The 26,555-nt window shown below is 41.5% G+C and overlaps 1 protein-coding gene across 4 annotated transcripts in view; it reads left to right on the top strand.

The window, feature by feature from the left end:
* The window catches only part of cpped1 (calcineurin-like phosphoesterase domain containing 1), a 134,663-nt gene extending 108,862 nt beyond the window's left edge, over positions 1 to 25,801 (top strand). For 3 of the 4 annotated variants that reach the window (XM_071463467.1, XM_071463465.1, XM_071463468.1), the window contains 4 exons: positions 7,445 to 7,617; positions 8,341 to 8,469; positions 8,666 to 8,798; positions 21,000 to 25,801. In XM_071463467.1, coding sequence (XP_071319568.1) covers positions 7,445 to 7,617; positions 8,341 to 8,469; positions 8,666 to 8,798; positions 21,000 to 21,226 — 662 coding nt within the window. In that variant the 3' untranslated portion in view covers positions 21,227 to 25,801. The remainder of the gene's footprint in view (positions 1 to 7,444; positions 7,618 to 8,340; positions 8,470 to 8,665; positions 8,799 to 20,999) is intronic. The other variant, XM_071463466.1, reaches the window with a different exon arrangement.
* Positions 25,802 to 26,555: the final 754 nt, after the last annotated feature.

The raw sequence follows: 26,555 nt of genomic DNA, 5'->3' as shown, positions 1-26,555 counted from the left end.
GAGCAGCTTTTTCCCTCCTCTTCTCTTTTTTGGGTCATAATGACCACCAATTTTAGCCACACAGGGACAGTCATGAACACTGCAGGAGCTGTCTCGCCCTATCATCCAAGAGTCTTGCTGTAGGCGTCCAAGTATCCTTATCATCTCCATGACTGCACCATTTGGACTAAAACATGGCCGCCATCCATTTTCCACCACTCTCCCCGTCTTGCTCTGATCAGTAGCATTTATAGGTCACAGCAAGATCTATTTCAGACGCACAGTGGGACAGTAGATGGTGTAGGCATGGGGTTTAAACTGCAAGGCCTTGGGGACCTATGAACGCCACGGCGTCAGCCCTTGTTACTGTCAGCCCCAGAAGAACAGGTTGTGTGTGCCATCCTCATTACTCGCCGTGTCCGTCACATTCCTGGCAACTGGGCCGCTGCATTGGTGGGAAGGAGGGAGGAGATATTAGGAGCTGCTCCTTCCGTCTCTCAGCTGACATTTCCCCTTAAACTGTTTATTTACAATACAGAATGAATGGGAGGCGGCCAGGGGAAGCTGGCTGTCAACCGGCATTGTCAACACTGCTGCCTGTTGGCGACGGGAAATTGGCAACTGTATTTCTGTTCCCTCGAATTTCACTCGGTATCTCTCCTCTCCTTCGCTCACACATTCTCTTTTCCTTTCTCTCTCTTCTCTCTATCATCTGTCTGTTCTCTTTTGTAAACAGCTGTGGTCTCATGCCTCATACCTTATTTTGACAACCTTCATTTGCAAGTCTGACACTGTACACAAACACACTCACTTATTCTTGCCTGTGATAAATCTATTTGAAGCGTCAGTGTGACTAAAATCTGCTGTCGAGGAATCAAAAATTCAGTTTGTTCTTGTAATTGTTCAGCAACAAACATGAAAAATCAATGGGATCATTGTGTTTCATCAGCAGTAGGTTTTTTCATGTCAGATCTGGATTTCAAGGCAGGAAAACTTAAGGCTGAATAGTGATGTCACCATTTGATAAATCCACATTTCTTATCAAAGAGTAGTCGGTGAAGCAAGAATCAGACACTCTCATGCTCACAAGATGGCGAAGAACCCTGATGAACTTCATTTGCATCCCATCGCAGTGGTCCACAAGGAACAATCCCGTTCCCCAAAACTAAACAGGTCATGCTTCCTTAAAGAAATGCTGGCTTGCATTTGCTCCCACAGCATCATGCCATCCAGACCTTTACTGACAGAAAGTTCCTTGATCCCAATTCCCTGCCTCCACTGCAATCCAAGCAAACCCCCAAGAGACGCTTTCTCATCTCAAGGACTTCCTTCAATCTCGCCATTCGTTCTCTCCCTATCTCTGCCTCTCCCTCACTCACTTTAACTCTCTTGTGTCTTTCTCTCACTTATTTTCAAAGCTGACAAATGAAGGGGATAAAGAGCAGGGAGAGGGACGGCAGCAGAGGGAGGAGGCAGTGGGGGAAAGTGAGATAGAGAGCTGATTAGATTAGAGGAACATGCTGGACTTAACACTCTCCTAATGAGCACTACAAAGGATTCAAGCTGTGTCTCTGGGGGTTCATGAGGGATGTTACGCATGATACAGCTTGGAGAAGTGTTCAAGTATGTGCGTGCATCTGTGTGTGCACGTATGTGTGTAAAACTCACAAAGGTGAAGAAGAGGTTACCTTGGGACTTCCCTGTCCCTTCTTCTGTAACTGTGGACACCTGTTTAATTGGCGTTGAAGGCAGATAAAATGGTACCCTCTGTAGGATTCTGAAGCAGAGGAGAGTGAGAAGGATAGACTGCCCAGGGAAGGTTTGTTTTTGTGACACGTGGAAGCATTTTGGATTTTCTTTTTTTTTTTTTGGAGTGGGGTGGGTGAGTGGGGATGTTCTGTGTGAGTTTATCTAATGGGTTCATCGACTGGCTTGTGGAAAGTAATAGGTTTCTTAGCGGGTTTGGTGCTGCCAGGAGTGTACACGTTTAGAAATGTCTCTGTCCCCATCTTCACACTTTTATAAAGACCCAAGAGATATACAGTTCAAATGTCATTGTGAAAAGATCCTCTTAGACTCTGTAAAACAACCCTGGTAAATGTCAGGGTGAATCCATTCATCCGTCCTTTTTTGACAGCTTATCCAAGTCCAGGTTATTATGGCAGCAGGCTAAGAAAAGTAGCCCAGACATCCTTCTCCCAAGCCACATCCTCAAGTCCTTCTGTGGCATCCCAAAACTTTCCCAAGCCAGAAGGAATATGAAGTCCTCCCAGCATGCTTTGTGCTTGTGCTGGAGTCTCCTCTAAATTGGATGTGCCCAGAAATCCCCTAAAGGAAGGCATCCAGCATGTGTCCTTAAGGTATGGGCATCTGACAGTTTCCAAAATTTTTCAAAACCAACTGTCCAACATCACACCGACTTCACACCGGGATCGTCCAGCTGTGAGAATGTTGGAAGTTACTTTTTGGATGTACAGCCATGAATATCTTCAAGGACTGTCAGTCTGAAGTGTACCATAATCCCCATAATTAAACAGTATCACTTTGCCTGCCTCTCTATCGTGGACATTTTTTTACCCACCTTCGAGCTTGGTTGGTTGGGACAACTATAAACATTTCGACATGTCATACAGACTAATTTTCTGTACCAAATCCCAGCCCTTATTGGATGCCCAAATTATCTCAGTTCACTCTTTTTAGGGCGAAGGAGCAGTGGTGCTTCTTGGTGCACCTTGCAGAGGAAGCTCAATTCGGCTGTGTGTATCCCTGATCTTATTCCATTTGTAATTACCTAGAGCTCATGACCATAGGTGATGCTATGACCATAGATGAGGGTGGGAACATCGATAGACTGGTAAATCAAGACCTTTGCTTTTGGGCTCAGTTCCTTCGTCACCACGACAGTCCAGGCCAGTGGCCACATTACTGCTGATGCTACACCCACTTGTCAATCTCGTTCTTTAGTGAATCTTCAATTCAAAATACAGGCAATTTAGTGTGAAGACATCACTGTTTATGACACCTCATATTAGATTTATGTAAAATAAGGAAGACCAGACCAAGCACAAACATTCCTGTCACCATCCTGGCAGGATATACAAGGGTAATATTTTCTGCTTGGTGTGTGAATTTGACAGCACAAGAGACAAGCACTGCACAAGTTTCTTGACATCTATCCATTTCTCTTTTGAGAGGGCATTCTATTAATTGATGACAATATACTGTTATGTACGGATGAATGAATCCATTGATGTCAAAAACATAAAGTTGCCCACCTTGTTGTGGTCAATGAACAGTTCACAGGACTTAACAGTTAAGAATTCTGTCTCCTACAGGATTGATCCCAGCTTGCTGTAATGTTACTAGGTAGTGTGTGAAAGGTTGTAGGTAGGATAGAGTTAATATTACTTCATCACAACTACTACCTTGCCATAAACTGTAAACCAGTGCCACATCAGCACAACCTGTCAGCGCCAGTACATGCTTGAGTTAGTCACAAAGGGATAAAGAGAGGTCTCCACACATTGAGAAGACAGTTGTTTTAGTGTAGAAAATGTATGCGACAGCAAGTCCCCACGCACTGAGACCTATGTGCAGTGTCGACAGCCAGTCTTTAGAGGAAATTGAGAGAAGTGCTTACAGTGTTGGACAGGCTCAACCAGAACCTGTCAGGGTTTGAGAATCACAGTGTTGCAATCTCATTAAACAAACAAGGGCTTTACATATACAGAGTATATGTATATATATATATATACATATACTCTGTATATATGTATATGTATGTGTGTGTGTATATATATATATATATACACACACACATACATATACATATATACAGAGTGGTGTACATAAAAAAAAAAAAAACAAAAAACAATGCTGCTCTCCACTGTCTCTGGAGCTCTGACTGAAATATATATATATATATATATATATATATATATATATATATATATATATATATATATATATATATATATATATATATATATATATATATATATATATATATATATATGTGTGTGTGTGTGTGTGTTATATTCCAAAAGAGGAAAGTGGGGTGAGAAAATGGATGCTTAGAAATCATTTTTTCATGATTCTTCATTGTTTCCTGAGCACAGAAAATCCTACATATTTATGACGTGAATATATCCGCAGCATTTTATTACTCCTGTTTTTCCTCATTGTTTATTATTGGGCACACTTAAAGGGCAAATGGGTTCACATCACAAGTGTGTAGGCTTTCTCTTCAACGACAGCAGGACAGGTTCACACAAACCTATAACCTATGATTGTTTAACTTGACACCTGTTATCTTAATGGGTTTACGACATCCCGCTAATCTGAAGCAAGGTGTCTCAAATGCAGATTGATGGGCTACTGTATGGTCGAGTGTTGGTTTGAACCGTGTAATGCTGAGGGATGATTCATGGACATGCTGTGTTAGCGGATGGCTGCAGTTGAGGGCAGGCAGCTGGAGGTGCAAGGAAGCAGAAGGCAGCACAGCGTTCCTGCCACTGTGTGAGGCTACCAGTGCTATTTATTCACATTTATTTATCTGGAAATAGTTATATGTGGCTAGATGCTCTTGACGAGCCCCACCCTGCTTCACTCACTTGAATACACACATTCACACTTGGATGGTGTCGAGCATAAAACATTTTTCTTTTCTGATCGTGGCCACTGAGCAGCTCCACTGGAGCAGCTGAGACGGTCAGGTGCCTTGCTGAAGGGCACACTGATGGTGTTTAAAGGGGAGGGGAGCGCGCTTCTCGTTCACTTCCCCTTTCAGATTCTCTAAGGTTGTTGAATAGTTGAAGAAATGGACCTTACTGACATAAAAACATGGAATCTGTGAAAATCCAGGATTAGTTGAGAACTACCAGCTGCTACAATGGCCTCAGCTTTTAAAATGGCAACCTATGCGCCCCCTATTCTCCATCCCAGCTTCATTAATGAGGCTGCCTTTGTTTGTATGTAATTGAGGCAGCAGTCAAATATTGTGATGGTGGAATGATGAGTCCACATTGTTGTGGCCTCAGCTTTCATGAAGATTCAGACTGTCAGCTCCCAAAACAACAACCTAGATGTTCAGTTTTTTTTTCCAAATCTTCGGTATGCATCACCCCCACTGGGTGACATGGTTATATTTTTTTAATGATTAATCTATCGATCACTTTTTCAATAATTCAACTAATAAATGATTATTGTTTCAGTTAATCTATTCATTGTTTTCTGATTTGTTGACTAATCCTTTGGTCAACTTGCCAATAAAAATAACCGTAACTTCTGTCATCAATCTTTCAACCTTGTTTCAATCTTTCTCATAAAATACTTATTTGTACTTTACTAATAAAAAAATATATTTTTAAAAGGTACTATTAATCACTAAAGTGATGCAAAATTTATGTGTGTAGGCATTATTAGGAAACGTGGTGTTTACTGTTTCATGCTGTGTTGAGTATAAATTACGTAAATTGCTTGTGCAGTTTGTAATCGAAATGCACCTGTGTTATTTATCTGTTAAAGGTTGCTTCCACCGACTTACAACATAACATTAATGGAAATCTACCTCGATCAGTTTCATAATTTTATAGAAAAACTGCTTACAACTTGCTAATGACTGGAAAGTGCTGTTGCCATTCGCTCTAAGGACCCTTATTGACATGAAATAAGGACACAAAGAAGACTCCCAGGCATTGATACCAACCAAATTTCAGACAGATAGTAATACTGCTGACTTGTCATTTTTAGAGTGGACATTGGCCATTTATGAATTATAAACACAATATCAGTATTTCATTTTTTAAATATCACGGTTATCATCAATACTGGTATATCGCAGCGATGGAATTTGTGCGGGGCGTCAGATACATCATGTCTAATTGTCAGAACACTTTGTCTGCCACAGCATGACATTGTGTGTTTAGGTACAAGTATTCACTTTTCCTGATATAGAAATAGTTTGCTATAAAGAAAAGGAGGAAATTAATTTGTAAAAATCATTATGTACTTACATTACCAGTTCAAATGTCTTGTTTTGTCTGAACAACAGACAAAGTTTATTATTCACATTAAATATTCAGATTTGTAGCCAGAGGCTGGAACCAGTTACCTTTTCACACTTTGATCTCTTGACTAATCGTTTCTGTTCTAATTTCAAAATAAAATGTCATATATTATTAAATTTGGGACACTTCACCAGCACGTACAAAGTACACTTACAAATATACAAAATTATTTTATATTGACACATGTTGTGAGTTGTCGCCCACATGTTTCATGCCAGCCATGGGCAGTACAATGCTGTGCATATTCTCGCTAATCTAATTGTACTTGTTGAAATACTACCTGTTACACATGAGGAAATTAATATACTGTAGGCAATTACACAGAAGCACTTACTCTCCAAACCTGAATACAAGTGCAGTATTAAAGTGTCACAGAATGTGTTTTACATAACAAAGAGGGCCTTTGTGTCTCTCTTTGCATTTGAGTGCATGTTTGTGTGTTGAATTGACAGTTTGAAGTCTTACAGGGTGGCTTAATTATAAAAAAAGAGACAGGTGAAAGTGATGTTTTACCTTTTTATCTGGATACATTTTAAAGTCTACATTCTCTCACTCTGCCATGCACAAGATGCTCTGTCGCAAAAGGCTCTTACGTAATGAGTCCTATCCAAACATCCAAGGAAACGTTTGCTCCAAAAGTAGGCCAGTAAAATAATTACTCAGATGAATAAAAATGAAAAGAAATAAGAGAGAGGAGAAGAGGGAGAGGAAGGAATAACTTGAGAGCAGGGGCTGATAGGTTTGTTTGATATACATTCTAAATTATAAATAGATTTGAGTCTCAACCATTCTCTGCCCTTTATCCATGCTGGGATTGAATTCATTTCACTCAAAACATTTCCCTCCTCTTCACATGCTTCTCCTCTTTGTAAACTCCAGTCGTAATAGAGGAGATTTTAACACAACAAACAACTGAGCACATTGTAATGATCCTGTAAGACGAGTAGCCTCATGTATCTTAGACCGATGAATCTGACAAGTGCTCCGCGGAGCTGCGGCCTGCGCACAGCTCTACACAGAGAGGTCGGGTTTGCTGTGCCGAACAGCGAGGGTTTCGCCAGAACACTACTCATCATGTCAGTAACCATGGTGATATAAAGTGTAGCTGTACAGAGCATTGATCATTCTCTGAGCTGTCATCATTATCATCCAAATAATCCTCCTTCCCTTCGGCGACTCTCACCTATAGTACCCTTCACACTCTCCATCTGACATCAGCATTCATATACATTTCTCTGTCTGTGTGTCTCATTGTTATCTTGCCCATATTAAGTGTTATTGTTGTTATCAAGCAACTGCTTTTCCAAGTCAATATTGTTTTGTTTTTCTAAGTGGACTGTAACCACTGCATCATTTGTCACAAGGACACAAGCTGAGTTCCCCATTTCTCCCCCTAGACACGCCGTTCAGAGAAGGTCAGGAGAGAGACCTGAAGGCGGCCCTGAAAGGAGCAGATCCCTCAATCCCACTGGTGTTTGTCAGTGGGAACCACGACCTGGGCAACACACCCACGCCTAGTACAGTGGAGCAGTTCTGCAGTGCATGGGGGGACGACTATTTCAGCTTCTGGGTAAGCAGAAAGTAGTAGTAGCAGAACTGTTTGGTTCTGTTTTGCTTCGTGCATATTATGTGATTTATATGTGTATTTATATTTAAAAGAGTAATCCAAGTGTTAAGTATTTAGTATCCATAAAGTTGGGATATATATATATATATATATATATATATATATATATAATAAAACTGTGTTACAGGCTGAGCAGGACTAATCATGGCAAGTTCATGATATTTTCATGTGTAAAATCAGTGGAGGCCTAATCAAACATCTGAAGTGCACCAGTTCATCAGAGAGACACTTGTCTAAATCAGTGGGAAATCAGTGTTCACTGTCACTTACTGTCTGATTCTGTCTCTAGCTTTCATTTGTAGCTTTTTCTTATTCTTTAAATTTAACTAAATAACAATTCCTGGGTCCTTTTATGTATTTCTCCCCACTTCTGCTCACTTTGCTCATGTGATCATCTGTGTATGCCTGGTACTGGTAGAAGTTTTAAAATAAGATGATTCTTCATTGATCTTCAGTGCAGTAGAAGTTATGTTTTTGCAGTGGTCAGATTGTAGGAAAATGGTTCAGGAAAATAAAAAATAATTGTTGGAATACAAATGTGTAGATGGTAGAAAAGGCGCTTTAAAAAATAACCCTTTCTTACAACTATACACATATTTGTTAAAAATAGATCAGGTGTAGGTAAGTAACATCTAATACAATCTTTTCTCTGTCGTGTGGTCTCAGGTGGGTGGAGTCCTCTGCCTGGTTCTGAACTCCCAGTTGTTCTACGATGCCTCGGCCTGCCCTCAGCTGAAGGAGGCCCAGGAGACGTGGCTGGAGGAGCAGCTGAGCAGAGCCTCCTCCTCTTCAACGGTAGGACGGCATCAACGGCATGATTCTACTCTCCTTTGACTTATGAAGATGCTCAGCTAGATAATGTCTTCTTTTGCTACGTCTGGACGGCATGGTTTTAGATAATTGCTGCCGCCTGCAGCCATGTGACACAGCAATTAAATTTTGTTTGTGGAGTTTAGTGATGTTCTCCTCCCTCACATCCATCTCTGTTCAGGAGCCCAAACCCAAACACATCCTGGTGTTCCAGCACATTCCTCTGTACCTGAAGAGCCCTGATGAGGAGGACGACTACTTCAACCTGCAGAGGGTGGTCAGACAAAACCTGCTGGACAGGTTCAAGAAGGCAGGTAGGAGAACACAGAGGCACAAATTACAGGCTTCATACACCTTCTCCTCTGGTTTCTTTGCCTTTATATGAGTCTGTTGCTCAAGGGCACTTCAACATGACATATCTTTTGTCTCTTCCAACTACTTTGTCTTTGAGTCCAGTTTTGTGGGCAGTTTTTTTTTTGCCTGCAATAAGAAGTCACTGAGGAGATAAATCACTTTTATTGTTTTAAAAGTCAAGCAGCTGCCTCATCCATAACCCTGAAATATCAGCAGTATTTTCTCGGATTATGGATTCAAGCCGCTGTGAAGTGGCCTTACATTTCTTATCTTAATAATTCTCAGCTAATATTCCCGTTCAACCTGTTCATTTCTAGCATATCTAACTGAAGCACAGCTAAGATGCTAGCCCAGAGGATTAATATGCCATTAGCAAGCACCACAGGCGGAGCTCCTGGCACACACACACAAACAACGCAGGCATAATTGAATTAATTAATGAACTGACTTCCTAAGAGAAGAATAATTCCATAATCGAAATCCACTGTTGTCGGCTTATAAGAGTGTGATACAAGGGTACCGGGCAGGGAAACTCTCACAAGGACAATAAGTAGGCGCCAGCTAAACACTTACACACACATTCATGTACACAACGCTCCATCCAGCCATTTCTGCACAACTGATTGACGGGACCTCTCATACAGACACATGCCACGCTTCTCAATTATGCATCAAGGTGACTGGCGGGGGATGGTATTAATTTCATTATCTAGCCATTATTCCAGCATGTATTTAACCATGTTGGCCTGTTTAGGTCCGATGACCCTTCTTTCTCTCATAATTGATTGCTTCTCTCAGGGAACACTGGTTAAACATTTAAAGGGCAGTCCGTACAGGCTTTTTATACGAAGGACAAGGGTGTTGCTGCTCTGTACATAGAGAACATGCTATGCACAAGTGTCCTTTCTTATCCACACATTGGTTCACACATGTCCTGCCTGTAATTATAAATACAGAGTGCACACTAGGCGTGTTCTATATGAACTATATACATACTTACATGTACATGGTTTTTAATAATTGATGAGAGACATGCTGCCGCTCGCTATAAAGCTGCGTACACTACATGCTTTTCTCATGTTTGTATGCATATACAGCTTTATGTGTGAATGTACAATATATGGTATGAGAGGAAGGATGTGATTTCTGTGATTTATCTATGAGCAGTCATATTTTCTTCATCACGTTCATGTACTTCCTGTGTTCAGTCCTATCCCATAGAGAACAATGGGCTCGGTACAATGTTACAGTGCAGTTATCGTAAGACTCTTAGTAAGACTCTTAGTCATTCGGATCATAGGAAAACAAGAAGTAGCGAGAAAAAGCCAAAAGAAAGCTATGAAATACACATCTTTGTCAGCTAAATGTATAAAATTTAAAACTGAAATCTGATGACTTGACAAAAATGTCAAGTCATCAATGACAAAAAAATTACTGTTGAATAATAACAGGCTTTGTCTCTTAGTTCATTCAGCTCTCCTCTGAGTCCCCGCTTTCTCTTTCATGCTCCCTCTGCTCCCTCCTTCTTCTCCTACTCAGAGTATCATGGTGATGAGTGATGCTGTAACATCTGCACTCTGAATCTTCTGGAGTCTGTCCTGGAGGCATGCTTGTAAAAGAGACTGCCTGTGATCATCGTACTCTCTCTGTCAGTTTGTCATCGAGCTGCAACTCTACACTCGTAGCAGATAGACTGTAATCATCAGGGTCACCGCCAGGGCAGGAAATGACACAGTGACTGGAAAGACAGTCATACAAATTAGCCCTGAACTAAGGTAATTAGTGACAGAGAACATACTGTAATTCACAGATTTGTTTAGCAGGTATGTATTAAAAGTGATCAGAAAATGTTTTAGCCATGCTAGCTTCATGGCTCTATGGAGGGAAATGACTGTAGGTTGGTGGTTGGTCCAGCACTCTGCTTCAGATTCTTGTGCCGCCACAAAGCTGATGTGAAATATCTCAGCAACAACTGGATTGGTTGCAACAATATTTGGTAGAGACATTCCTGGTCCCAGAGGATGTTTCCAAATGAATTCAGTGATGCTCTAACGAATTGCCATGATATTTCATTTCCCTTTTTGTCTTGCGCCCTCATCATTGGTTTATGGCTAAATACCCACAAAACCTTCCTCAGCTGTAATTTAAACTTACTGTTAATTAGCAAATATTTGCATAACATACTAAACTAAAGATGGTGAACATGGTAAACACAAACCTGCACCATTACACCATTAAATCTCCATGCTAACATTGTCGTATTGAGCATGTTATCATGCTTTAGCATGATAACATTAGCATTTAGCTCAAAGCACTGCTGTGTATAAGTACAGCCTCATGTACAGTTAGTACTAGCCTGCCTATAGTCATTTTTTTAATATGTAAAAAATTTCACAAAGATGGCTCATTTTCATGAGACAGTATACACCGATTCATAATCAACTACACCCACACACATCACAAACAAGATCAATTATTGTCAGTTACGTTTGAGAACTTTGCACAAAACAAAGTTTGATGAAACAAATATTTACTTGTCCATTTTTTATTGATGTAAGCTTCAAAATTAAGGACTGTCTGAACTTGCATGAAGTAGGAGTTCCCTACAGGGCAGGTATGCGCCTGGTAAACATATCCCAACGGAGAGACCGTGAGCCTTTTAGAGGAGAAATCTAAACAAGTGAGGAAGAACAGAAAACTGTGATATGATATTTGCAGCATATTGAAGAAAAGGAAGAGCTAGGGTAAGTGTGTGTTGTTTGTCTTCCTGTCTCTGCAGTGAGCGGCTGTATTTCCTCTCATCCATGGTAAATGATGTCTCTTCTGGACATACGTTGGCTATGGTTATTGTTTTTTTCCCCTTCTTTGTGGTGCTTTATTCATGCATCATCTCCCTCCGCTGTTGGTCTGGCCTCACCGCTGCACCCAGTGATCCTCTATCCTCCAGATGTGCTCTTGTACCCTGGTGATCATTACTGTCATTACAGTAAAGGGCAGCATCATTAACCTCACACACACACGCCGCACACACACGCGCGCGCACACACGCATATACACACACACACACTTCTGTATCCAGTCCTATTCTCAGAGAGTCCACGCAGGAACAGTTAAGCTTTGGCACAGATAAAGCTTGAATGTCATCTTTCCACTGAGATTTTCATTAAAGTGAGCAGCTGAAGGGGATAAGTCTCAGTCTATGTTTGTGCAGCGAGCTCTCATATAATTTGGGCCTGGAAGACAAATGTAGCTATAACAGCAGCTGAAGGATTACACATTTTATGGTGTAAAAAGTACTGAGCTTCAAGATCCTTTATTGGAACACTGGAAAATGCGTCATGACACTCTAACAATGTTTCTTTGTACCAATAACACACGGATGTTGTTAAAAAACTCTTCAAGATTATTCTTCTTTGTTGGCCGCCCTAATGTTCTTACTTGAGCAAAGCAAAACAGCCGTCTGGCAAGAACAAAGAGGTAAAATTGGATGACTTTCCTCATTCTTTGTCTACTAATTCAAATTCTACAGAAAGCAGCCTTGTAATGGGATTGCTGGATGTTACACAAATGTTTCTTTGGCATCGAATCAGTACTTTGCAAGTACGTACACACTGTTTATGTATAACTGAGTTCTCCATCCACTCCAGAGGTGTCTTTTTGTGTGCTGTCAGTTTACTTACAGCAGCTGGGGATTTGCCTCAGCACTTGTGAGGTTGTTATTGCTGCTGCTGGGTTCCTGCAGCCCCCCCACCAATCCACTGACATATGATGGAAATAGAGAATATTGTCCCCTGCAGACAAAGGAAATTTAATTGATTTTTTTTCGTCACTGAAGTATTTTTCATTCCACTCCTTCCTTCTTCTCCTCCTTCTCATAGGATATGGGTGTCAGGAGACGTTTGAGTAATTACGTGTGCACGACTGTTTATTTTGTACATGTTCTGTGTGTGTATGCATTTTGCAAATAAATCGCTCTGCAGCGGTACATTTTCTTTGCATGATATATTCTGCAGCAAGTATCTGTATGTTATCTCAGCAACACAGCCGCACACGGGGAAAGGTGTGACACCACTTAGTCATACTCTGGCTCATCAGAGCGAGCAGTTCCACCCTGAGAACAGTTGGCTGCAACCCAGCTCATATTAATGATACACTGTCTCCCTGTGATGACCCCTCTCGTGCAAGTCGGGTATCACGTAATCCCTTTTTTTAATTGCATAAGCAATTACCGTGGTTTGTGATTTGACAGTGATTTGGCTGATATTAAATCTTGTCTTTAATTATGCGCTCGCTCTCTGTGTTTAATATCTTTTGGGTTTAAACCAAGCACCTGACTGGAAAAGGACATTTTCTGAAATGCACACAGAAGTCTGATATGACAACAGGAAAAGTTGTTTTAACTTCTTTTGTGTTTGGAGACTTTTCAGTCAGTCCAGTATAGTCAGTTTGTTGGTAACAATCACACAAAGCCCTAAACACCCTGGAGGAAGTTTTTTACTCTTATTATGTGTACTCCTGCACTGCCTTGTCACTGTCATACTCGTAATCATAGTAAATAATGCCCTCTTGGGCTTTATTGCCCCCACCTATGCCAATTTGTGTGAATGCGACTGAGCCAGTGCCTAGTTACTCCGAGTGAAGGAAGAAAGACGTGTAAAAATTGTAGGTTGCCTGTTGAAGATGTTGAATTTAGAGAGAACAGGTTTTGTGCACATCCCGAGTCTCTTCAGTGAAGATTGAATTCCCATGGCTGGGGACCGGTGTCTCCTTTCTGAGAGGAGAGTGGAGCAGCAGAAATCCCAGCAGTGCTCTCAGCCTCTCCTCTCCTCATAGATGGAGTACTGTAATTAGATTTCTCAGCCCCATTCCTCCTCCTCCTCCTCCTCCTCCTCCAAGGTTTATATCCTACATCCAGGATACCTTCAGCACACATACAAACAAGGATGTTCATCACACATGCACAGACAGACAGACAGATACACACTTCTGTTTTGCCTCTGTTCACCTCCAAACCCTGTTTATGTAGAGAGAGAAAAAAAAAAAGAAAAAAATGAGCGCAGCTGAGAAATTCATTGGAATTCCCAACATTGCTCGCGGCTGTAGAGTTGTACATACAGTAGCTAATTAGAGGCGAAGATAAGCAGTGCGCTGCTCCGCATAGTCTCTCCATCTCTCACTCTTTCTCGCTCTCTTGCTGCCGGTTGTCTTTATCAGCAAGGATCCCACTCTGTTCAAAAGCGAAGACACATTTATCACCCGCTGGGGATTTGATAAGAGGCCACGGTTAAGCCTTTAACCCCATTGTTTTAATGATGAGGCTAAATAATGCTTTTGCTTTTTCTGTATCTCGCTCTCTTATTCTGACGTTGTCGCTTTCTGCTGCAACCAAAGGTTGGGCGGGGGTGAAAGCGGGTATTCAGACTGAAAACAGGGGCTGCATCGGTCTTGTTTTGGCCCGTGTGAGTGGTAAGGTAAATGGTAGAACGTCACAAAGTCTTCAGACAATAAGGAGCACTTGCATGGATTTGATCGGCGATCGTGGCGTCTTGCCAGTTGACAGCCGCTGTGTCGAAGCAGCAGCCTCATTGAATGAGTGACTGAGGGCCTTCGTGTACTGATCCATCACCTCTTCATGCTCCAAAGAATCAGAGTCGTTAAAGTGGACGATAATCGTGAAGTAATCTTCGACGCTTCCTCTTCATTTACCATTTTATCGATTTAGCTGCTGATGAAGGTCTCGCCTTGTTCCAGCGCTCGTCTCTTCTTCTTGTATGATTAGAGCCTCCATACCTGGGATTGCTTGTCTGGTCAGTGACCTAAGCTTATTTTTAGATCAGACAGTTGCTGATTTTGACTGACTGTTTTATTCAGGTAAAGTTCTTGTGTTCACACAGCATATAACTGGCTTCCTACCGGAACCAAAAAAAGGTTTGTAGAAACCACTACCCAGCTTTCTAAAGAACTGTGATACCACTGGGACTGCTCCTTTTGTATGTGAGCTCAGTAAACATGGGACTCTGTCATCTGATGATTTACAAACGGTCGTATCGACGGGCCCCTGTGACCCATCTGTGGCATCTTCCCTGTTTGAAGGCCTGTCATTCTGAGAGAAACACAGGGGTCATAGCTTGGTGAATTCAGAATGATTAGGTACCATGTTGGCTACCAAATGGGCAAAACGCATGCATGCTCATAGCAGGGTGGATGACATGCTGACTACTTTCATTTCCCAGCTGCCTTTTTGATTGTGTGAATATGTGTGTATGCGTGTGTGTAAGTGGAGGACACGGGGAGGGGATGCTGCGCAGTGACTGATGGCTGAGAGTGATTTATGGGGAGCCGGGGCTGCAACATGCCTCACCATGCTGCATCATTTTGTATCCCTCTGTCATGCAAATTATCAACAGCTACCGTTTCATGATGAATTATTTCCCAGACCTGCACTTTAATGACAACCGCCCTTCAATACGAGCGCACACGTTGCATGTTCACTCCTACGCAGGCCCGTTCTCACAGATGTGCAGATGACAGCTCTGTTCAGAACTCCATTAGGAGTTGGTGTCAAAGAGAAAGTGGGAGAAAAGGTCTGAGGGAAAATGGCTTCTCCTGGAGGTAATCAAAGATAAGAGGAGGTTTAGTGATAGAACTTAGCTTGCAATTAGCAAATCCAATCTTGTAGCCTGCAAATCAGTGACCAGGAGATGAAAGGGAGATGATGGAGAGTGGGAAGAGAAAGAAAGGGGAGGGGAAATTGAAAGAAGGGGAGGGGAAATTGAAAGAAGGGGCAAAAACATCAAACATGATTTGATGTGGACGGGCGTTTCTTTACTTCTTTTATTCCTTTATTTTGCAGAATACATCAATGTCGACTATTAGCATTTAAAAAGTAAAAGGTGTTTCAAATAGAGCCACCAATTAAGACGAACATGGCACAGATGACTTTAGCATAAAAAAAAATTATATGACACACAAAATACAGGCACATATTAGAAGTACTCCCCTCTCCTCTCTGTGCATTTTTCTGCAACCCCTGACCAGAATTCAATTTGACTCTGGGTAATTTCCCCCCGTTTGCATTCAATATGTTTTCATCACTCTGACTGCTTACTCTGGGTATTTTCTGAGAGCTCTGACACCCCTCCTCTCCCTCCCTCCATCCCTCCCTCCTACCTTCCCTCCTTTCCACCCTCCCCACCTCTGTCTGTCAAAGCAAAGGCCAGTCCCCAGATGGGAGTCTTTATCACAAAGAAAAACACAAAAGAACCAGCACTGTTTCAAGGCTGATAGGTAAATGGGATTTCCGCAGAGACTGAGACAAGACAAGACGTGGAATTATCAGCACAGAGAGCGCGTGTTTTTGCGAGGGCACCCACTCAGCTGAAGAAGGGAAGGGAGAGGATACGGCAAAACATGGAGGAGAGACAAAAATGGGGGGAAATAGGATTTAACAGTCCTCTTACTGAATGGGATACTCTGAAAAAGCAAGACACTTACACTCAGCTTGGTTATGTGTTCCATTCTCTATATGGTAGTATGATGTTGGTAGTGGAAGGAGAAGGATTTTTTTCTCTGCCACAGTTGCCACAGGATATTTTGCATAAAGTTGAGCTTTCCTTAAATTCCCCCTGTTTTGCCACCTTGTGCCCTTTTCCCTCCAGCTCAGTGAGCGGCGACAGGCTGCAACAACAGCTGCCATTCACAATGAATATAACAGCCCAGAGGTTAGTCTTGTTTCTGCTGCTAATTTTCCTGCTACTGTTGCTACTACATATGGATGTCAAATCCCACCACCCATGTTTTTTTTGTGGTTCTCTCAGTGGTCACATCACATCAGAGCAGGACTACTTTCTTTGAGTACATACAAGTCAGGGTGTGTTACCAGACAAACTCTTGACAAAACCTGAGAAGTGTCTGACCTGCATTTAACCCAGGTCAGGAAAGAGGGTTGTCAGTTTAACCCTTCTCATTGTGTTGGTCCACCAATCAGTAGTTCTATGTTACAGAAAGTCTTTAAAGCAGTGCGAGGGCATTTAGTGGGTTTTTAATTTGCTTTTTTTTTTATTTTTATTTTGTGATTTTTCAGTTCCACACAGGCAATCTCAGCCTCAACCCCTCACTTTGAATTTATTCTCTAGCAGACAATTTCAGAGGTCAGCTTCATCTTCTAAGTGCACGGCGAAGGGGACAGTTTTATTGGCTTCTTTATTCTTTTTTTTTTTTTTTTTTTTTTTCCCCCAGTTGTCTATCTTTTATTCATACAGACAAAGTTGTGGAGATTGAAAATGTTTTTCTTCCTAAGACAGACCATCCTTTCTATCAGAGAGTGTTTTTTAGCAGACAAGGACCCAGGTGGAGTGGTTTGACTTCTAAAGCCTGCGTAATGATGGCGCTCTGAAAGGGACGTGCTCAAATGAATTCAGGTCAGAGTGTTATCGCTGGGCCTGCGCTAAATTGTTTCTATGAAATCGGTTTTGTTCAGTAAGAGCCAGTAGGGGACAAGCCAGTGGAGCGAGACAATTCATTTCCACAACATAAAAATTGACTGTTGATTCACACTTCAGATCTTGAAAGAAAGCCTGTAGTGTGTAATGTTGACCTGACACAGATCCCACTCTGCCTGATGGACAGCAGAGAGTTTAGCCAAGTGCAACTCTCTCAGGACCTCTGTGCCTCAGAGGAGGGGTCATGTGCCAGCTGCCTTTTGCTAAGCTAAGCTAAGATAATCAGCTGCTGGCTGAGACTCTCAGCAAGAGATCAAAGAAGTCTATTTGATTTCTAGCTGTTCCTGTTGCTCAGTATAGTTAAGTATTACAATTCATCGATCAGGAGGTTGACAGAAAATTAATGGGCAACTTTTTTGATAGCTGACAAATCATTTTGTGAGGATGTTCTGCTTTTTTCTGTTTTAAATAATAATAAGAATAAGAAGAAGAAGAAGAATACAAATTTGAAGGATAAAAAGAATAAAATGAAGAAGAATAAAAGGAAGAAGAAGAAGAAGAAGAAGACTTTATTTGTACAACACTTTTCAGTACAAGCAACAAAGTGTTTTGTGCATCCTGATGGCCGAGTGGTTAGGGAGCATACCATGAGGGGACAATGAGCCCTAAGCAGCAGGTCCCCAGTTTGATTCCCAGCCAGCTGGACCCTTCGCCTCATGTCTCACTGACTTTCTCTCCTGTGTTTATCTGTCTCTCTCCACTTTCCCATCAAATGAAGGCATAAAGTCTGCCCAACATATAACTTAAAAAAAAATCCAACTAGTCAATTGGAAATTATCTTTGGGTTTTAGACTGTTCGTCAGCAAAACAAGACAATCTGATAATGCCACTATGGACATTTTTAACAATTTTCTGATGTTAGACGAAACGATTCATTGATTATTCAAGAAAATAATTCACATGTTAATTGATGAATAAGATAATCGTTAATTGCAGCCCCAATTCCAACTATTATTGTGTCTAGCAGTGCCTCCTACTATAGGTTTTCTAAAATCACCGCGTAGCAGGTCCTTCTGTGACTCAGTCCTTCATTTCTAAAGCTATGAGCAACAAACGTACAGCACAACTCAACTACATGGATGCATCACAAATATGTCACACACATATGGGGGAAGCTCACTGCTGCTGCGTGGTAGCGTCGTGCAGCGTATGTGTGGGATGTTGATCATCAAAGACGTGGCAGCAGAACTCAGACTCACTGACACATGTACACATATGCAGACTTACACGTTCCCACACACTTTATTTGGCAGCAGGATTAATCATGGCATCTTTGGGAGTTTTACAGGAGGTTCAGAAAAACCATTTCAGCTTCAAAAAAAGAATTTTTTTTTTTTTTACTCTCCCGGTGGCTCGTTCGTCATCATCATTACAGGATTAATTCTCGTCTATCACTTCTTCACTAACGCTGTCTGAGCGTCTTCCTCCCACTTCCTCATGTCTCTTAGGTGACAAAGAAGTCACAACCCTCTTGTGGAAACCGCAACAAATCCAACGTTTCTACAATCGGTGTCGCTAACTGAGTCATCAGGTGATCCCATCAAACATTTTCTCTGCCACACACACACACACTCGCACAAGGTTGCTGCTTCACTTTGTTTTCATTCGCAGTGTCTGAATAATTGTAGGTGAGCTGTGCAATTCCTCAGAGGACAAACGAAAAAAATACTCAAGAACGCCACAAAATACACACACACACACACACACACACACACACACACACACACATATCTATACACACAGTCATACAGAGTAATGAGTACATGCTTTAGCCTAGAGGCATAAAGGGCATTTGTTGCCTTTCAGCTCTCATCTAGAAACAACACACATGTACACACATTTATGACTAGACAAGTGTTGAGCCTGGCCAGTTATTCGGTCACCTAGAGCGGTGGCAAGGTTATATGAAATTATTCCTGGCCACACACACGTACATGCAAACAGATTCGTGAAATGTATGGTCCATAATGATACAGCTGCAGGCCCGGCCGCAAGTTCTGCCTCAGGTTTTGATTGTAAATGAATTTCGCCCAAGCACATACAGGCCTAAATCATCAATTTCCATCTGTGGCAGATTAATTATTTAATGGTCCAGCATGTGCAACTGTTGTCCTCACGTAGCTCAGAATATTAATATAAATGTAGGTCACATTCGTATTCTGGTGCTGTTTGACTATGCAGAGTGGCGGACGTGATGATTCGGGGCAATTTCACGGAAAGTGAAGCCGAAGTAGTATCAGCGGTGGAGAAAGAAAGAAAAGAGTTTTTTCAGAGGGATCTTCCTTGTCTTTGTTGTGCAGATTTCTGGGACAGACCAATGTCTTTCTCATGCACATGCTGCAATTTATCCTCTTTTGTTGCCAGTTTTCATTATTTTTTTGGCTGGGTGTCTCTCCGGAGACGAGGCAGCAAGCAGCCAGACTCCCCTCCATAGAAACACTTGCTGTGAGAAAATAGAGCAGCTCATTTGCTCTGCCAAAAGCCTGCAGTAAACTCATTTTAAAGATACCCCTTACCTATACACATGCATGCATTGTTAATAATGCAAGCACACACATTTACTGTAAGTTAACATTCCATTACACACATGCAATCACGCCCTGCATGCATTGTGTCCTAATCTTAAAGCATTAAACCCACGACCGCCTTCACCTTATTCTAACTTAACTTTCATTCAAATCTTTTCCTTCAGTTCAAATCCTAACATTATGTTGTTGTTCAAGTGAAAACTGGCCAGAAATGACACCGACTTGTCAGAGTCAAATTGTTTCTCCCCAAAACAGGGAAACAAATTCACGCATTCAAATTCTCCATATTTACACACAGCACTCACAACTCACTTTGCAGCCCCTCATTCAAAGTGAGGCTTGTCTGGCGTGGCCGTTTTAAGTGTGTAGTCATTTCGACTGTAGTGACACAGCATCAGTGCCGCAGGGCCGAGCCATACCCACACCGTTCTATTAACCATGTCGTTGGTAATTGAAAATAAATTGAAAATCGTGGCTCCCTTAATGAAAGTTCCCTGGGTTTTCAAAATTATTCTACAAGTGGAAGGCTCCAGAGTATGTTTTTTTCTTTTCTTTCTTTCTTTCTGTCTTTCTTTCTTTCTTTCTTTCTTTCTTTCTTTCTTTCTGTCTGTCTTGTTTCATTGTTTCTTTCTTTCGTGCAGTCCTATTAAAAGTATATATATGCTGAAGCGATGCCACCGATGATGAAGCTATTATGCAAATGCTAAGTGAGTTAGAACTGAATGTAAATCTGTCAAGAAGTTGAGCAGCGGGTTCTCGTTTCAAAATGCACCAGAGGCTGTAGGGTGAGTTATGTAAAGACATCTGGTGGAGTAAACATTGAGTCACTGGTATTGATCACTAACCCTGTCAAGTCCTTGTAGATATATTTTGGTCATTTTCTGTTATGAGCTATTTATAATTGTGTGTTGCTCCTTTACTTGGGATACATGAGGGACACGGGGTCAGACAGGGTGCACATTACACGGCAGCATGTTGCCTATTTATTGTAACATCCCAACTTAGGGCAGTGACGTAAAAAGCATATTCAGGCTTTTGTTTTCCCCTAGTTTATGCTTGGATTTACATAATTTCCTCATTGTACCAAATTCAGCTCTCACACCTCTCTCTCTGTCTCTCTCTCCACCACAAGGGGTGAAGGCAGTCTTCTCCGGCCATTACCACCGAAACGCCGGCGGTTGCCACGGCGGCATGGATATGGTCGTGAGCTCGGCCATTGGCTGCCAGCTCGGCAACGACACCCACGGCGTCAGGGTGGTGGTGGTGACTGCCGACAACATTATTCATCGTTACCACAGCCTGGAGCAGCTGAGAGCACGAGGCATGGACGAGGACCTCAGGAAGCTCCTGCAGGCCTGAGGGCTGATGATGGAGCGAAAACTGTTTGGCTAAGTTTGACTGGGTTTTTTTTTTTGTTTTTTGTTTTTTTTCTGTAAATGGCTTTGTATGGATTTCAATTTTGAACACAAGATATCGAATGTTAAATTTGACAAATGACCCAGTCTCCAGAAAATCTTTGTCTTCTGTATTCACGAAAGAAAATCAAAGATAGGATGTGTACTGTACTAACTCAGTGGTTTTGCTTTATTTTTTTATTTTCTACATTGAAGAATGAACAAAAAAAAAGTTTAAACAAAGCAAAATGTTATAGATTTTAGATTTTTCACGGTAGCCACCTTTTGCTTTTACAGTTTGCACACTCTTGATGTTCTCTCAACCAGCTTCATGAGGCAGTCACATTGAAGGAGTTCCCATTGTTGAGCACTGTTGGCTGCTTTTCTTTCACCCTGCGGTCCAACTCATCCAAAGCCATCTCAGTTGGGTTTAGGTCAGGTGATTGTAGCAGGCAGGTTATCCGATGCAGCGCTCCTTCACTCTCCTTCTTGGTTAAATCGGTCTTACGTAGCCTGCTGGTGTGTTTTGGATCATTGTCGTGTTGAAAAACCCACTAAGCACAAACCAGATGGGATGGCGTGTCGCTGCAGAATGGTGTGGTAGTGATGCTGGTTAAGCGTGCCTTCAGTTTTTAATAAATCGCCAACAGCGTCACCAGCAAAGCACCCCCACACCATCACACCTCCACCTCCATGCTTCACGGTGGGAACCACACATGCAGATACCATCCGTTCCCTCATCTTCACAAAAACATAGTGGTTGGAACCAAAAACCTCAAATTTGGACTCATCACACCGAAGTACTGATTTCTACTGGTCATGTGTTTCATGGCCTAAGCGATTCTCTTCTTCTTGTTGGCCTCCCTCAGTGGGGGTTTCTTTGCAGCAATTCGACCGTGAAGGCCTGATTCACACAGTCTCCTCCTCCTCCTCAGTTGATGTTGAGATGTATGAGAGCATTCATGTAGCCTCTAACCTGAGGTGCTGTTAAATGCCGATTTCTGAGGCTGGTAACTGATAAACTTATCCTATGCAGCAGAGGTAAATCTTGGTCTTCCTTTCCTGGGACGGTCCTTATGAGAGCCAGTTTCATCTGAGCTTTTGATGTTTGTAGTTGTACTTGAAGATATGTTCAATATTCATGCAATCTTCCAGATTGACTGACCCTCTTGTCTTAAAGTAATGATGGACTGTCGTCTCTCTTTACTTAGTTGATCAGTTCTAGACATTATATGGATTAGTACGGTTGTCCAATGGGGCTGTTTACTGTATGAGAACAATACCACGACACAACACAACTAATGGTCTCAAAGGCATTAAGAAAGCAAGGATTTCTACTAATAACTCTTGACAAGGCACACCTGTTAATTTGAAAGGCCTTCCAGGCGACTACCTCATGAAGCTGGCTAAGATAATGCCAAGAGTTTCATCAAGGTGGCTACTTTGAAGAATATAAAATGTGAAACATTTTGGGGTTTTTTTAAACATTTTTTTGTTTACGACATAATTCCATATGCATTATTTCATAGTTGTCATGTCTTCAGGATTGTTCCTCAAAATAGAAAATTAAATTAGATTTTAAAATACCTATGAATGGGTAGGTGTCCAAACTTTTGACTGGTACTTATTTGACCTAAAATAAGAGAAAGGCAGTGAATTTAAACCCATAAAAACAAGACCACATGTCAGCTAAACATTATACATTATACAGAATCTTATGATGAAATTAAATTTGGCTCATGTTCTCTGTACTGAATGTTTTTTTTAGGGTTAACTCTCAGCAGAGTGGATGTTAGTATCTCTGCTCCCGCTGCCCTAACCAGGCCACACAAAGATCGAGAACGTGTTCTGGTGGTTCTTCTGTGGAGTAGCACTACCTTACCACACAGTCCTCCTATATTTGAAGTAGCATTACCTCCTCTGACACCCACTCTGTCTGTGCAGTGTGAAATGTTAAAAGTTCAAGACGATAAGCTCTGGTGTAGTCAGATGTTCTACAGTTTCACTTTAAATGTATTCAAACTGTTTCATGCTTAAAAGGAAGATTCCTCCCTGAGACACTGACGTCTCGATCAGAGCAGCTACCAGAGGTGAGGACAATGAAAAGATCATTTTCAGTTCTTCATCTCACTGTTGAAGGGTGGATTTTTATTTTAATGATCCTGAAATATCCAGCTACAGTGGTTCTCACCACTACTGTATGTTTGCTGTTGCTGCAGTGTAATGCCTGGTTCACCATCCTATGCAAGCTAATCACATCACCACATTGTGTGTGTGGGTGTGTATGTATGTGTGTATGACCTGGAAGATGTGCCGCTGACTCCTGACCTCTGATCAGATTTTGAGCTGCAACACTGCCCGTGCAGGAGAAAGACAGAATTTTTTTTTTTTTTTTACAGTTCAACCTGCATACAACGAATCTTTGAATTCATGTTGATTTGAGAGATTATTTTTAATCCATATAGATTATAACAAAAATGACAATCTTGCTTCTTATGTAAACTGATTTCAGTCCTGGCTGACATAAAGCTGATCCATTGTAAAAGAAAAGAAATGTTCCTAATGATTGTTCTTATTTTGTGGATATTTGTGACAGTGCTAACCTCAACAACAACAACACACTTCCTTTCCTGGGAGTGCTTCACAATAAAAGCCCTCTGAGTTTTGCTTTTTAAAGGAGCTATTTGTAAGTTTTGCTTTGCCTTTACTCACCAAGAATTTTCTCCAGAGGTAGAAAACAACACCAATGTTAACTCTTCTTCCTATCACATGTTTCCTTCAACTGAAGTTAGCATGCTAACCAGCTAGCCCGAGCCTGTCTCCTCACTTGCTAATCGCGACTTACTGTAGCCTCCAATCTGCCCTGAAGATGTAGTGCTGCTCAGAGAGCATATTATGACCTCCTGTCTTGTAAACACAGCGATGACTGAAACTTGTCGAGGGACTGTCACCACCACCTGCTCCTAAAAACTTACAAGTGGCCCCTTTAACATAAAGCAACAGCAGGGGGAAAAGTTTGGTTTGCCTTAGCAGTACCTTAACACAGCTCTCACGCAGCATTTTGAGTGAGACAAATTTACAGGAAATTTTGAGTGACTACAATTTAAAGCCAGCATGGGTATGGCAGACTGCCACTAACAAGGAAAACTATTATATAAAGAGGTAATTAGAGAATACAAGCACAGTGAAGGACTGTAGCAGAAAAAATGAGCCCATAAATAGAGTCAAAATTGTCTTAATGTCTTTTTTCCTTCGTCGGGCAGAAGAGCAGAGCTAATTGTGCCCAGCTGATCACTAAGCTTGAATGTGTTGCTCTCCAGTCCCTCATATCAAATCTGCGATAAAATCAGATGAGTCCATTACCGATAAATGACTCCGTAGCACAAATGTTGCAATATACATTTGGTTTCTCCTGGCTACTTGTTTATGAAAGCATGGATGAGGCTGGTTTTCCCATCACTGTGCTGTTTTTGTGATGAAAATATTTCATCATCAGGCCATGGTTTCAATCAGAACTTATGATGCAACGCTTCACATTTGAATCACACCTAATCTGTTTGAGATCCTCGCAGTGAGCTCCACACACAGAAGTGCTCAGTAAATAAGATGAAAGTGTGATTGTGTTGTTAAATGGCAAACTAAAGGAGTGGTGTCAGGCTCATAAAACAGTGATAGTGATGTGATGTGTTGGTGATTAATGGTGGGAGGAGCGCAGTATTTCCTGACTGCTTAGTCAGAGCTGAAACAACCTAACAGTGTTACAGCCTGCTGGCTGCAGACTTGTTTTGGGAGCTCACAATCCTGAAATTGTCTTAAAAATGAACATTTCTGCAACAAAATGACTTTCTCTGTGAGCCCTAAATGACTCTACTCGATTACACCACACACACACACACACACACACACACACACACACACACACACACACACACAGACTCTCACAGTCGTCCTGACCGACTGGGAATGTAAGAGAGTTGTCATGGCAACCCTTTAGCAACACATCTGTGTGTGTCTCAGAAAGAGACTGCAAGTGTTGGAGAGAAAGTGTATGTACTCCCATCTGTGTGTGTGTGTGTGTGTGTGTGTGTCCATCCGTGGTCTGGTGGGTACTGTAGGTGATTTTCCATCAGCGACGCGATCGCTGACCTCATTTCACACTGACGGATTCTGTCTCTTTTCCAAAAAGTCGGCATGTGATGGAGGGAGGAGGGGGCGTCTGAGAGGAATGGATAATGAGTGTGATGTGTGAAAGACGACTCAGTCCATCTCCTTCATTTCCTGTCTGAGAAGGAACCTTATGTCCTTATCTATTTTTATATCCTCATGGTAGCCAAGCCCAATCACATTGTCCTTTATCTTTGTGTGAGTGTGTGTGTGTGTGTGAGAGAGAGAATTTGTTTTAGAGCACAGTTGCTCTATGAATTTGGAGGAACATCACACACTTTGACTGTGTTGAATTGTAATGAATGACCATACTGAACACCATGACTGTAGCACAACTGGTGGTATTTTTATAATAAATATTGATTTTATCTAATGATTCCTGTGTGTTGTTGTGTTTGTTAGGCCTGCGTAGTGCTTGAACTGGACTTACACAAACAACTGTTTGTTTGTGCACACGTTTCTAAATGGTAGCAGAACGTATCGAACTTCATTACTCAGAACATAAGTGAATTTGCAGTGCATGTCTCACCTCCGTTTATTTTTTTTTTTCAGCATTGCAATGCTCTAAGTTGTGAAATCACAGTCCCATAAATGCTTTAGGGGATGCAAACATGAAAAATAATGTCACAACTGATTCACTCAGTTAAACTAACAGTGTGGGCTACAACTTGAACCCTGTTGTCTTAAGGCTATTTTGTTATTGTTTACATTCTGGCAGCATTAAAAGTATGCAGAGTTAGCTATCACTATTCTTTGTTTGCAATGTACCCATGCATGTACAGACAACGACCACTGGATTACTGTGATACTGAAAAAGACTTAAAAACAAGATAATTCTCAGGCAAGTTCTGACTTGACATAATGATATGTAAGTCACACTGAATCTAAAAATATGTGTGTCACGTCCTGACTGAGTTATAACTCAGAGAAGGAGAAATATTTTTGACATAAATTGGTAGAGGCAGGCTAACATGAGGTCTGCTTAATTGCCACCATAAGCTGTGTGGGCATCTTAGTTTGAAAACGTCTGGCATAAAGTATCTGATCAGTATTTCTGTCAACATATGTGCTTTTGAAGGCTCTGCAATTAAAGTAAATAAACTAAATAAACAACTTTGACCTGTTGCAGT

The sequence above is a fragment of the Trachinotus anak genome, unplaced genomic scaffold (genome assembly GCF_046630095.1).
Source record: "Trachinotus anak isolate AG129_WGS33_773 ecotype Australia unplaced genomic scaffold, CSIRO_AGI_Tana_v1 ptg000025l, whole genome shotgun sequence".
NCBI lineage: Eukaryota > Metazoa > Chordata > Actinopteri > Carangiformes > Carangidae > Trachinotus > Trachinotus anak.
The sequence above is the reverse complement of the archived record's forward strand: the minus strand, read 5'-3'. Positions and strand labels throughout refer to the sequence as shown.